We start from the raw sequence: 13876 nt of genomic DNA, 5'->3' as shown, positions 1-13876 counted from the left end.
CAACCTTAGCATGTCTCAGCAAAAACTGTTCTGGGTGCATAGGTGATGCTTTCCTTACTAAAGAGCATTTGGCTTTGCCTTCGTATGATCTTTTTATTTGGCTTAAGTGAGCTTTCTTTCACTGCCTGGAAAAGGTTAACCATAAAATACCTATCAAATATCTCTCGTGAAGTATATCAGCTGCTGTTCTGCCAAAAAAACTCCGTTAGGGCAAATAATTCTTTGCTGCCTTGAGTTTGTATAGCAGTGTATGTCCATCTGCTGTCTCCGCACGCACACATGGAAAGCTTTTTGGGCTCTCTGACGTGCACAGGCTGACATGTCCCCCCTCCTGAAGGAATGTTGCATACAGAGTGCAGGTATTCTGTACACTGACGCTGCTCGTGCAGTCTGCATATGCAGATAAACAGTCGCAGTATTTGCATCTGTGTTTCAGTTTGAGATAAATATTTTTCATTAATTTTCCTGGATTTATTTGGGTTACATTACACGAGGATCAGAGAAATGAGACAGGGAGAGATTTGTTTTTGTCCAACTGAAGTGAGGCTAAATCTAGTGTAGAAGTTAAGGAGCTTTATAGACGAAAGGGGTCCGGTGGTTACTGCCTTGAAGTCATAGCTTTCATCTCAGGGAACGCAGTGTCAGCTGGCCTGGGGAAGTCATCCTCTGCAGCTCCCTGTGAAGGAGACCTTTGTTGGTAGGTGTAGGACATGATCACGGGTGTCTGCCTGAGCTGTGCCTTCTCCTCTGGGCTGGGATCAGCAGCAGATCCTGAGGTCTCTTCATGCTGGCTGCTCTCTTTGTGCCTGTGGTAAAACTTCTGTCCCCTCTGGGACAGAACAGGCACAGCTGCTGCCACCTGTGATGAGCAGAAAATATTCATTGGTGGCCTCTTTCGTTTAGAAGTAGATTCTCCTTCCTTCTACCTCGTCTCTTATTATTTCGTTAAGTGCTGCTCTCCAGTTTGGGGAGCGTGCACATAGTGCCTGAATTCAGTTCCTCTGGTAAGTATAACTTTATTTTGTACCTGAGAAAACAACGATCGCTGTGTTTTGTTGTTCTCTACATAACCTTCCCTTTCTCGGCATTTCAGTGACAAACCTTTTCCTACTCCACTACAACCAGGATTTCTAGTTTATTTTATTTTATTCTTTTAATATATGCAATTGCATTTAAGTACCTGATTTCTTCTTAATCATATTGAGAATGGTGGAACGTTACAAGGGATTGAAAAGTCCCACTTGTTCAAGTTTAGGAGGAAATATATTGGGATATGCAGCACTGTGAGAGACGTTTCCAAAGTAATTTCTTCTTTCATTTCCCTCTTGCAGGGGCTGAATGTGTTTGGAGCTCAAATGTGTGTGTTAAATTGCAGACCGCGTACTCTGGGGTGTCATTCTTATTGGGCCTTTCTGTCTTTTTTGTCTTGCAACCCAAATGAGATATCTGGAGAAAGGCAAGAGCTCCCTTTTCTTAAATGTCCCACAGGCTATTTCAGCTCTCAGAGCAACAGGTAACTTGCCGGAAAAGACTTCCCTGGCTCCTGCACCCTGTGCGTTACACCGATCTTCAGCATTGCCAGAACTTACTGCTGTAAAACTCACAGATTCATTAAACATTTCCCTGGCTGGGCATTATGGAGTCAGTTTGATGAAGCAGCTTTGTGTTACGCTTTACCCATGAAGCCATTGTTTGCTGTAATTCTTTGTAAGTAGGCCTAATTCATCTGCTGATGCACTCCCATACGAGACTCGGGAGGGCACGTGGGGAGAGAAGCTGCTGCTCGCTTCTGGGGCTGCTTTCCACATTGCTTCAGCACGTAATGATGCAACGTCCTTGTGGTGCCCAAGGAAGTCCCACTGCTCAGAGGGCAGAGGCTTGGTCTGACAGAGCTGTGTGGAGCGGGACGTAGGTCTCCAGTGTTGAGCTCAGAGGTGAAATCATCTTCTTGTCCCCTCTCGTGTGTCAGCGCCATGGCTGTGATTCGGACCCCTTAGCAGTCACTGTCTCTATTGCACGTGCTTTTTTCTGTCCATCTGCTCTTCAGCGATTGCTGAGCGAATGACTTTGTACTTCAGAGATGCTTACATCTAGAGAAAGTTTGTTTGAGGAGGTTTTTGCTGACTGCTTCCTCACTGCAAAAACGAAAGTGCAGTCCTTGTAATTCTGTGCATGGTTCTAGTGGCTATTGAAGTGAGGTGGTACTTCTTGTTGGGGACAGCTGCAGCCCAGTGCCCTTTCTGGTGTGCTCTGGCTTGCACTTGAACTCACCACCAGTCCTCGTGCAACAGGAGGTGCTTTAGAAGAGATCCAAACTGGTGCCTATGAACGTCTGCTGAGATCTGTATGCCATCTGTCAGCACGTGGCCTGCTGGTATGATGTGCTCTCAGCTCTCTCACTTTCCTGTTATTAAAACAAACAAACACAAAGTTTCACAATTAGTCTGCCAAACAAGGCTGAAATGTCTTCTCTGAGAACATTCTTCTTTTCTGCAGTAGTCTGCACTGTTCTGTAAAATCCATTAGTGTGCTTTCCCTTAGAGTACTTTATTAATGCTTGTAACTCCAAGTCCTACACTTTGGCCTTGTTCCTTTATCTGAATTTTGAGAGTACAGATACAGGAGGCAAGGTAGGTTGCCTTCCAACATGCAGGCAGTGCTATGCTGCTCACTTAAAAGCTGTCCTAACAGCACTTCATCAGTGTATTTTTATTTTTAAGGGTCCTGCCTTGTCCAGAGCTATTTCCCGTCAAGTTTTAACTGCACTTGAAAATGCAGGAGGTTTATTATGCAGAGGATTAACAAAGAGGAGATGCTAACCCCAGGCTCATGTTGACACTTCATACTGCAGTAACAAAATCAAAGCGAAGATCTGAGTAAAGAACTACTTTAAGTTCTACTCTGGCTGTGCTATGCTGCAGTTCCTCAGCAGAGCAGCACTGCCTCAAACCTGCAGCCAGAAGAGGGGAGAGCAACTCAGGGCATCCCTGGATCTTACTCCGCAGAGTGAGGAGGAGGGAACACCAGCCACAGGCTGCAGGTCTTCCTGCACGCTGCTGGTGCAGTGGGCAAATAAAGAACTCCTGGTACCTATCTGCACTCCCATTAGAGCCCAATTCTGTTTACTGCACACAGAGGTTAGTTTAATTAAAAACAGATGTAGTAGCTTAATAAGTTGGGATGGTCATCATCCTGAAGTTTATAAATGCGGTGGAATTCATAGTTTCTTTCAAGCCATTTTATACTGAGCTGCATCTGTCAGTGGTGGTACACGTGACAAATTTTCAAAGGCTGTAACTGCACGATAGGGAAATTCAATACTAGTATGTGACTGGGTTTTTAATCAATAATTATTGCACTTGCAGAATTTTTATCAGCCTGAAAATATGTAAATCAATGTAAAACACATTTAACCAAGGAAAGCGTTGTATGTTTCTCAGCAGATCTGTGCTAGTGCAAATGTTGAGTGTAATGGTAACTTGTAATACAGTAACTAGTAATATAGTATAGCTATAATAACTCGCCTTGGCATGTATGTTCCAGTTAAATAGATCCAGTAGGTCTGCACCAGTACAGATATTGCATGCTGTAGGTTAAAGTTTGCAGCAAAGCATGTCTTGCATTCTTCCTGCAAAAATGCTTTGTTAGTGTAGATTTTGCATGTTGAAGTGCTAAAGTGAGGTGTAGCATGTCTCAATGAAAGAGCCACTAGCTTAAATAATGTGCATGTTCTCAGTAAGAGATCTACAATAACTGCTTAATTTTACATTGCAGTACTGAAGTGCAACAGAAAACACTTGGAAGTTGCACTGCTAACCATGCATTAATAGATGGTATCTTGAACAGATGTATAGTTAATCTAAACCTTAACAATGGACTACTGCCCTGAGGCAGGTGTTTTTCTAGTACAGCAATTACCTTGATGCAATTTCTGTTTCTAAGTGGTGCAGCAAAAGAAACATTACAGATTTCAAAGGAGAGGCTGCTTTTCTATTACAAGAAAACTAAATATACTGAAGATGGTCAAATTGTCTTTGTGAACGTTTTCAGTTCACTGCACCAACTCTCATAGGTTTACTGTAGTTGAAAGGATGATGTGGACTTACCAGCAGGTAACACCATAACACATCACAGCCCCCTGGAGGCAAGCAGGGCCTTGCTGTCTACTGTACAGTGCTGAAGCCCTCGCTCAGAGCTCTGATGTCTGCAGGATCTTTTAGATGCCAGCTTGTGCAGAGCCACAATTTCCCTGTAGAAAACATCACTGTGATACTAGGAGGAACTGAGGCTCAGCACAGCACTGCCCAAGTAGGCAGTCAGAGCACATGGTGCTGCTTGCTGCCTTGCCCTTTCTTCTGCCGGGAAATCAGAGCAGTTCTTGGCATCTCAGAGAGCTGTACTGAGGCTTCCTCTCTGCCAGACTTGGGTTTCAGGAGTGGCAGGGCCTCTTGAAGGTAGATCTGCAGGCTCTGAGAATGGCACACACATCTGGACTGACAGAACCCTCTGTCTTTCCAGGCATGATATTCTCAAGCAGCGTGAGATAACCAGCAAAGGTCTGACCTTGCTTATATCAGTGTGATTTGTTCACGGGCTCCTGTTTCCTCAAGTTTCACAAGCTGAGTGTCTGTGAGTGCTGGAGCTGTCAGTGAGCTCAGAGTTAAAGCAGCCAGCTCCTCCTGACTGCTGTCGTTGTATATACAGAAAGATAAATAAAACAGTGACACGAAGGTCAGTTCACACCCTGAGCAAGCTGGTAGAAGAGCCAAAAGATAACATATGAGTGGAAGTCTGCTTAAAGAGGCTACAGACGGACATTTCTGCAGCTTAGCTCTCCTGATACCTCTTAGTGTCTAATTTTTATTTATTTAGCCTTCACTAAATTTGTTTGCTTTTAATTGGATTCTGTTACGTGGATTTGCAGCCCCAATGTGATTCTGTATACTGTACCTTTGTTACCTGTGCTTTCAAGTTGTAACTGGAGTAATTGGGCACATACACGTCCAGCTAAATCACCTTAATTTAAGCTGTCTTCTGCTCCCTTAGGGGTGGGCGTCCCCTTGCAGGGCAGGAGGAAAGGCAGAGGAAGCAGGCAGGGCACAGGGTGGCTCCATGGAAGGGAGCTGTGAGCTGCAGAAGCTGAGCAGCCTGCCCAGCTCTGCCACACCGCCTTCAGGTACAGGGGCTGCCAGTTTGGTTGGGCTCCTTTGCTGACATGCATACCACAGCAATGCTGGAATGAGAGCACGTTAGCTCAGTAGCTGGAAATTAGGTTATGTGTCCAAATGTGCTTTGTCTCAGATTTCTGCTGTCCCACTCTTGCGCTTCCAACTGTTTATGGTGTCAGCAGCGTACGGCCCTGCTGCCATTGCTCTGAGAGTTGTCTCTTTTGTACTGGAAGATAGAGGGAGGAATGGCTTTGATTTTTCTGTATTGAAGGTGTTTTGGATTAGAAGTGTTATATAGCTCCTCTTTGTTTTTTCAGAGTGAAAGAATTGAAAAAGGCCAAGGAACTTGAAGATAAGCAGCAGCATCCCGTAGCAATGTGACATTGCTTCTCAGACTGTTTTCATTTTCTGTTTTTAGCAGAGACATGCAACAACAACAAAAATACCCACTGCAGTTCTGGAAATACCATCTGCAGGATTTTAACAGTAATGTTTTGGTCATTGCATTTGCACTTTCATGGACAACATTTAATTTGTTCAGCAAGACATCTTGGAACTCAATCTTCTGTTGGATCATAGGAATAAAAAAAAGACACCAGGAAGAATTTGTGAGTTGCTTCATTCTCCCAGAAGGAAGAAGCGATTAATTATCCTTTTCATATAGGGCTGTATTGAACAACATGTGGAACTGTACAAATATTATACCAAAAATATTGTTCAGAAAAGGTGGGAATGCACAAGCAACACAAGAATGGTGTTCCTGCACTTGTCGGTCATCTCCAAGAAACTGAAGCTTTGAGAGTCTCAGTGGAGGGGCTTAGATCAGTACGTCCTTATTGGGTCCATGCATCCTCATTTCCTTTGCACATCTGTCCTTTGTGTTTTATTTAAATCTCTACAGCACACTTAATGCAACTTTTTAAATCTGCAGGTTTTTAATACATCCCGTGGGAACTTTGAGAAGGGGTTGGCATGTGAGATAAACGGGTAACGTGCAAGAAGCAGAGAGAGCAACTTAAGCAAGTTTTAAAAAGTTTCTTTTTGGTATTTTTACTCTAGAACCTGCAAAAACGTATCAGTTGCCATGTATTTTCTCTCATATTCAGCACTTTATTTTCTAGCCTTACTTTCACGTACTGTTATTTTAATTAAGTTCTTACAATAATTTGCAAGACATGTAGCTTTTTGTCGTAACTGTCAAACCTCTTGTCGTTTTGCAGAGTCACATACATTTGTTGCCTGGACATTTTATACCACCTAAAGAGCAGAGTGGTGCTGCATTCTGGCCAGTAAATTTCTTTTTTTGGCTCTTTCATCAAATCTGGGCAGTTTCTGTATATATAGAAGGTAGAAATGGAAAATGAGAAAAAAATATTTGAAAGGGAATATATTGATTAATTACTAAATATTTTATTCATAAAGGGTCAATAACTTGGCAAGATAAAATTATTATTTGTATAGTTTTGTCTGAATGAACGAGAAGAGTGTGGATGTATTGTTTGTACATATTGTATATATTAAAACAAAGAGATATGTGCATGAACTCAAGAAAAAGAAATGAACAAAAGCAAAGCATTAGTGGCTATGGTCTGTAAAATGAAACAAAAACTTTATTTCACTATAAGAAACTTTATTTTAAATGTTCTTTAGAAGAACATTTTTGCTAAAGCATGACTAAATGGCAAAAAAGAGCTACTGTATTTAGACTTAGGAAAAAAAGGCAGAGCAACATTACTTTAAAAAAAAAAAAAAAAAAAGAAAGAAAAAAAAAAAAGGATATGTTTACATTTGATTTTGGCTACCAGGAGTTCGGTTTGGTTGAATTTCCGTTATTTATTCCTTCCTTCTTTTTGCCCCCCCGTCTTTTTTTTCCTTTTTATTTTTTATTTTTTTTTGCCAATGGTGCCAAGTAATGTGAATGCTAATATTGCTTCAGAAACTTACGTTACTTTTGCAAAGCAGATAATCATAAAAGTACAGAAATGTATCTAGCTTAACACCATACACTCACTCCAATAAAGAACACTTAGAATGAATATAAAATGAAGAAAAAAAAAAAAAAGAAATAGTATGAAAGTAGAAAATATCTTTCACATTTTCATATCTCCTGCTGGAAGTCAGAAAATGTAATAAAAATTGCACAAAAAATTAAAAAAAAAAACTAAGTAAAACAAAAAAAAAAAAGATGCAAACTGATCTCGTAGGGGTGTCATGGTATATTGCTATTTCCACATAGTGAGGAGCCAAAGAAATTAGTGTTGTTGTTTTTTTTTTTTTTAATTGAAGTACTAATTTAAAACTGTCACAAATTCTCAACAATGGGAAGCAGGTTCTGATCTCGGCTACCCAGGAATGTAAGGGAAGCAGCTCCGAAGCCGCCGTCTGTCTGAGTCAGTTCCGTTCCGTTCTGAGACAGTTCCGTTCGTCTGTCTGAGGTCAGAAGCTGCTCCTCTTGTCTGTTTTGCTAGCAGCAGCGGCAGGTCTCTGAGCGGACTGATGTCACTTTGGGATTGTTCCTATGGGAGGAATCGTTCTGGCTCGATCCCGGCCACCAACTGCAATGTTTAAACGGAAGGCTTTCTGTGAAGCCTACAGATACTCACACATAAGAAGCTTTTAAACTGGTGTCTTTAAAAGAAGAGTAAAAACAAAGATTGTGGCAAAAACAAACAAACAAACAAAAAACATAAAAACAAACCTGGGGTCAGTGCTCTTGGTGCCTTTTCTATAATTGTACCTGTTTTTAATTACTTCTTTTCACTGCCAGCATTGAATTACAGTAGATGTGTGCTATAGCTCATTATCAGAATTATCTTGTACATTTCTGAATTGCTGCTTTATGACCTGATTCAATTAAAAAAAAAAAAAAAAAAAAAAAAAGGAAAGAAGAATGGTTCTCATGCTGTGGCTTTGGGCAGCTCATAGCCTCAATTTATTGTTATGGAATCGGGACTTTATGTGTTAAATTTTCCTTACACACAAAAACAGAAATGCAGAAGAATCTCCCTTGGAATGAATAGGAAATGCTCTGTATTAATACTGGAGGAACTCTGACATTCTGAAATTGAAACGTTGCTCCACACATTCACCAGTGCGTGACGATGCGAATTGATCTTTTCCTAACAAGAGTAGTGACCTCAGTGGAAATATTTTAATTCCCTGTATTTAGAAAAATGATTCAGTAATATACAGAGCTATTTCAAATTACTCTTCCAGATCCATGGGCCTGGTGGTGTATCTACTAACCTAGATCCTGCTTCAGCAAAACGTTTAAGCGTGTACTTGGTGTTAAACGTGCAAGAAGTTCCGTAGGGTCAGCAGAAATACTTGCCTGCTTGAAGCCAAGTACAGCTTCTAAGTGCTTTGTTGTGTGGGTCATAACCCTTCAGTGCATCGCATGGGAGTTGCAGAGACTCCCACTGAAGTGAAGTGATTCGCTCACCCTTCTCTCCATTGTGGAACTCCTGTTTTCACAGAAGATAAACTCAGTGCAGCTTCCCGGGAAAGTTCAGATTCCCAAGTGCCAGGAGCCAAACCTTCTGTCTTCTGATCATGGAATTGCTCCTTTGTGAAACGCATTTGACAGCAGTAATACTGTGTGAAAGAAATACAAAATATAACATGAACCCCCTCTCTGGTTGCACGCTTATGGCAGTTCCACACAATAGCTGGTGCCCAATGGGGGGTCCCCAAGACTTGCATGTAAAACTAGTATAGATGTCTTCTTTTTTGTAAGTTTTATTTTTGTAACCGTGCATGTGAAGCATCACTGAATCAATGGATCTGTTGAAGAACTCAGCTGCTGGAACCATGCAAAATGTTTTGAATTGCCCTTAAAATATGGAAAATGTTTTCTGAATGCTTTATATTCTTTCTGCTGTAAATTAAAAACAAAGAAAATTTCCCCATACAAAGTGTCTGCCTTTTTTTAAACGATCTGTTCTAGTTTAAAAAGGTGACATTTCCCTTTAGTGGCCATATGAAACCACAAAATAATGTGTTCTGCTACAGAAGCTGCTTGTTAACACCACCTAGTCTCTTCCTGCTTCTAACTGGAACGGTCCAAAGTCTGCCTGCCTTTGGGTCTGCGGCCTTTGGGATTCACTGCAGGCAGCAACGCAGCCTCCGGATCTTCGGCCCCTTCTGCTCCTGCATTCTGGTGTGCAGCCTTCAGCCTGGGCACAGAACACACAGCAGGGAGCAGCTCCTCCAGCTCTGCACAGCGCTGTGCTGCAGCAGCCCCATTCAACACCTGCAGCTGAAGAGAAAGCGTGTGATGCCATCTGCCCTGCTGCCCTGCTGCCCTGCGGCCTCACCGCCAACAGAAGCTTTTGTTGTGTGTTGGCTGCTCTTACATCAAAAAAAGAACTGTTTTAGATCTCTGGTGCTGGGTAACAATCCTCTCAAAGCTTCCTGTGCAGGTTTTGCCAAAATGACAACACAGAAGTGTTAAAAACCCAGTAGTCCCCAAAAACACAGGTTCAGCCTAGCTGCAGATTTGCTCAGTGGAAATTAATTTCCAAGGTGACATGCAGTGTTTTTTTTAAGTTGTAAAATACTCTGAAGGTTCCATCGGGTGATGACACTGCATGTCTGTAAATACCTGACCAGCCCTTGGCAGTAGTTCTGCTTAGGTCTTCTGTCACAGCTTAAAGCAGTGCTGCCCAACAGGTGAGCACTGAGTGGGGTGAAGAGCTCTTCTGCGTCGGTTTCGTTCCTACAGAGCAGAACGATGCCCTTTTTGGGACGCAGTGCTGGAGTTGGCACAGCTGGCAGCAGGGCGCTGCCTCCAGCACCGCACAGAGAATGGGGGCAAATCCTGGTGAACCTCGAGGTTTGCTAATGCAGAAAACTAGCAGGATTTAGTATCACAATAATTTTAGTAACTGAGCATTAATGGCTACTTATTGCACTGGGCAGATACGTAAGTTGCACGAACCGATCTTCAGTAATGCAACCGCGGTACGCGACCGCGAGGCTCTCCAGGCGCGTAAAGCAGCGATAAACGATCCGCTGCTCTGTGGCAGCGCAGCCAATCCTCCCGCCCCGCCCCGCCCCTGTGGGCGTGGCTCACCCGGGCCCGCCCTCTGACGTCATATCCGGGGCAGCTCGCACTTCCTGTCGGGTCCTTTCCGAACGCTTTGGGTGCGCAGCGGCTCCGTTCCCGCGGCAGGATGTGAGTACGGAGCTGCGCCTCAGGAGCCCCGGCGGGTGGGGAACGGCCCGGAGGGGCGGCGGGGAGACCGGCCGCAGCCGGGCGGGTGAAGCAGGAACGGCGGGCGGCTCGGCCCGGCTCGAGCTGCTGATGACGGCCGGGCGCCGCCCGTGGGTGGAGGCTCCCCGGGGCGGCTGCGCTCCGAGACGTGAGAGGCCGAGCGCGGCCTCCGCTGGAGCTGCGCGCCTCGAGCCGCCGGCTACCAGAGCCTTTGGCTGCTGCTGGAGGCGGGGGGCATCCCGGCACGTCCGGCTTACCGTGACAATGCAGGCGGCCTTGCCAACTTACGGATCCTTTCCTGAAGGCGCTGCCGATGTAGGCAGAGCAATGAGAGGCGGCTTTTTCTTGTGTTTGTTCCGTTTGGATCCTCAGAAAGCAGCCTCTAAATCTTTATAGCAGTGAAACAGCACGGAAGCGTGACCTGAGCATCAAAACATCGGAGTGGCAACTACGTCAAACGTGGACTGCTCTTGAGCCTTGTCCTGTTATTGTAGGGTACTTGGGCGTGGGTCCCTGTGTGTGTCCACCTCCTTTAAATGTAGATTTGAATTTAGTGCCCAAAGATGTAAAAATAAACAACACTCAGGTTCGACTCTCTGGATATCAGTTTGCACTGAACAATACATGCTTTTGATGCAGAGACAGAGAAAAACACAGAAAAGCAAATGGACTTCCGGAGCTGCACAACAGAAAGTCATTAAAGCTGTGAACAGGGTTTGGGAAATGCATACAGGAACTCCTGCATCCATCACAGTGTTGTACTGGGTAACAAGAATGTGGCTGTGTAGAGGTTAACTGTTCTGTATGCCAAGTGCCTTTTCCTTGTGCTTTCTCTTGCTCAATATCGACTGTTTCAAAAGAATAGAGACAGATGACCGCTCTGTGCAAGAACACAGAACAACCGTGGAAGTTCCTGTACTTTGGTAATTGGTTTTGAAGCTTATAGTTTGTTACTGAAAAACTGAATGCTGCTGAGCCTGTGCTTGAGAACCTGACCCCCTTCTGAGCACTACAGGAGTTGCCATATGCTTTAATATAGGCTGTTGTGTTAGCTAATCACTACTCTCTTTTAGTACATCAGTCAATCCATTGGCAAAAGATTTAGGATGCACTTTGACTTAGACCTATAGACAGCTGCTGAAACATCACTTTTCCAAAAGGAAATGAAACTTCTCTAAGATTATTTCAGGAATCAAAGTTTCCTGCTTTCAGGAAGGTCAGATCACTTATGCGTTGTAAGCATGTCAACGTGAAAGCAAAATCTCTAAGAGCAACTAAGCAGAATATCAATGGCTTTCTTTACTGCAGGTCAGCCAGTGTCCCTGGAAACACAAATGTGCCTGCTGGCAGTAACCGTCGACTTCAGCAAACTCAGCATCAAGTAGATGAGGTAAAAATCTAGCTAGATAAGTGTAATCCTTTTCCTTAATAAAATCTGGTATGTTGAATAGATATACAGGCCAAAGTAGGTATTCTGTGATATGAAGGTGAAACCTTTTATAATTCATCTTTCTTTGTTGTATGTCACCTTAAGTCTTGGAAAGGTTTGGAAAAATAATAATCCATTCCAGCTGCACTAAATGGAGAAAAGCTTCTAGTGCCCAAATGCTAGCTGGGAACACAACAAGCTTTGATTTACAGATAAAAAGCTTGCTTCTCTTCATTAGCAAAGAAGGTTTACCTCTAAATACAACAAGTCCTGATTCCTGGGGAGGCCAAGAGCCAGTCTGGCTGCTAATGTTTTGTGACATATGGTTGACTATTGTGCTTGAATGCCTCAAGTCATTCTGGTGCTAGTCAGGATTTACATCCCAGGTTAGAGGGAATATCATCACAACTGGCAATACTGACACTGAGAAGTAGGGATTCCAGCTGCAGGCAAATTTCAGGCTTATGTTTAGATACCCTAAAAGGCGAGTTTCTTTTTTCTTAGATGAGAACATCTGTTTCCTGCAAATAAATTTTATAATGATTAATAAAACTGATAACTTACTGATATAGGTTGTTGACATCATGAGAGTGAATGTGGACAAGGTGCTGGAAAGAGATCAGAAGCTGTCAGAGTTGGATGACCGTGCTGATGCGCTGCAAGCGGGAGCTTCCCAGTTTGAGACCAGTGCAGCCAAGCTGAAAAGAAAGTATTGGTGGAAGAACTGTAAGGTAATCATGGCATGTACACTTACAGTATTCAGTATCACAACTAACAGTATTACAGTCAGCATCTGAAAAGGCACAGGCAAAAGGGACTTCAGGCAGTGCTCGCTTTTATAGCATCTAGTTTTAAAGCACGGCAGTGGTCAGGTGAAGTAACTGAAAGGTGGGATACCAGCCATACTGCTTGATACAAGGCCTTGTGTGAGTGGGTAATGACCAGAGAAATGCTGCAATAATCTGAGGCTTTGGGATACAGGAGGAAAAGGCCAAAAATGCATACTAATGTGCAAGCAAGCAGAATTAGCTCACTGTCTCCTTATAGTTGTAGCTGTTGGCGGAGGTTGGAATCCTCATTGGTGAGCAACAGAGACAACAGAAAATGTGGTGTAGAGTAAGAGGAGGTGTAATCTTTAAGTTCTTTATTCCTGCTGTGTGGTTGCCTGCATGGAGTCACTGTAGAAAAGAACTTGGTCTACTCTGATTTGCTGTGTTACAAAGCCTACCATCTCTAGGTGCAATAGTGAGACAAGACTCCATACGGAAAAGGTTTTAATTGCCATGGTAGGTCTGCCACACCAAGTGAAAGTGCTTTGCAAGGGCTGCTGTCCTGTACTCCTGTGCAGTTTATATCAAGTGACAAGTGGCTTTTTCTTCACAGATGTGGGCAATATTGATAGCTGTTGTTGTCATTATCATCATCATCATTATTGGTAAGTTTCAGCAGGATGGGGATTGCTAAGAGTTAGAGTAGATGTGGTGAATTCACCAGCCGGTGAAGTTCAGAGGCAGCTGGGACACTCTATAGGAGTTACAGACAACACTGCGTTCAGGCAGTACTGTCTGCTTTCACTGCTGTTGACTGCAGTGAGTGATAAACCCCCGCTGCAAAGCTGATTAACTGGGTCTCAATCAGCTGTGAAGGTGAGCACGCTGGGCTGCAAGACTGCGTTTCTCATACAGCTGTGCACTCTGAGAGAGCACAGAGCAACTGCAGCATTCAGAACCCATAAGGTGGGGGGTTGTTACGGCAGAGGGCTGAAAGGAAAGGACTGAGACTGTTTTTTTTTTGTTGTTTTTTTTTGTTTTTTTTTTGTTTTTTTTTTGTAGTCCTGAGTGTGCCCAAATGAGTTACGGGAGGAAACCCTCACACCGAAGGTGCCTTTCCTCAGCCTTCCCGCTCCAAGCCCGCTGTACTCTCAGCCCACCTACTGCTGTTTAAAGCGAAACTCTTCTGATGATTGAAACGTTAACTTTACCTGGTTGCCTTAAGACACTCCTGTCAGTTACTAACAGCCGCCCGTACGGCGCCTCGGTGAGGAGGATCGGATCCTGGGCGCCG

The 13876-nt window shown here is 43.7% G+C and overlaps 2 protein-coding genes and 1 long non-coding RNA gene across 5 annotated transcripts in view; 2 read left to right on the top strand and 1 right to left on the bottom strand.

The window, feature by feature from the left end:
• The window catches only part of CAMTA1 (calmodulin binding transcription activator 1), a 203854-nt gene extending 197111 nt beyond the window's left edge, over positions 1-6743 (top strand). For 2 of the 3 annotated variants that reach the window (XM_042887725.1, XM_042887726.1), the window contains one exon: positions 5587-6743. In XM_042887725.1, the coding sequence (XP_042743659.1) occupies positions 5587-5815 (229 nt within the window). In that variant the 3' untranslated portion in view covers positions 5816-6743. Of the gene's footprint in view, positions 1-5485 lie in introns of all 3 variants that reach the window. The other variant, XM_042887728.1, reaches the window with a different exon arrangement.
• A 546-nt stretch (positions 6744-7289) lies between these two features.
• On the bottom strand, positions 7290-12539 carry LOC122188982. The gene is made up of 3 exons (XR_006181688.1): positions 10641-12539; positions 8611-8762; positions 7290-7723 (listed from the first exon to the last, which is right to left on the bottom strand). It is a non-coding gene; the product is annotated as an uncharacterized LOC122188982 (long non-coding RNA).
• Positions 10257-13792, top strand: VAMP3 (vesicle associated membrane protein 3). The gene is made up of 5 exons (XM_042887729.1): positions 10257-10344; positions 11692-11773; positions 12385-12543; positions 13196-13247; positions 13645-13792. Coding segments are annotated over exons 1-5 (315 nt in total). The 5' UTR covers positions 10257-10342; the 3' UTR covers positions 13665-13792.
• Positions 13793-13876: the final 84 nt, after the last annotated feature.

The sequence above is a fragment of the Lagopus leucura genome, unplaced genomic scaffold (genome assembly GCF_019238085.1).
Source record: "Lagopus leucura isolate 7727_CA_CO unplaced genomic scaffold, USGS_WTPT01 Super-Scaffold_100106, whole genome shotgun sequence".
In the NCBI taxonomy this organism is placed as follows: domain Eukaryota; kingdom Metazoa; phylum Chordata; class Aves; order Galliformes; family Phasianidae; genus Lagopus; species Lagopus leucura.
The sequence above is the reverse complement of the archived record's forward strand: the minus strand, read 5'-3'. Positions and strand labels throughout refer to the sequence as shown.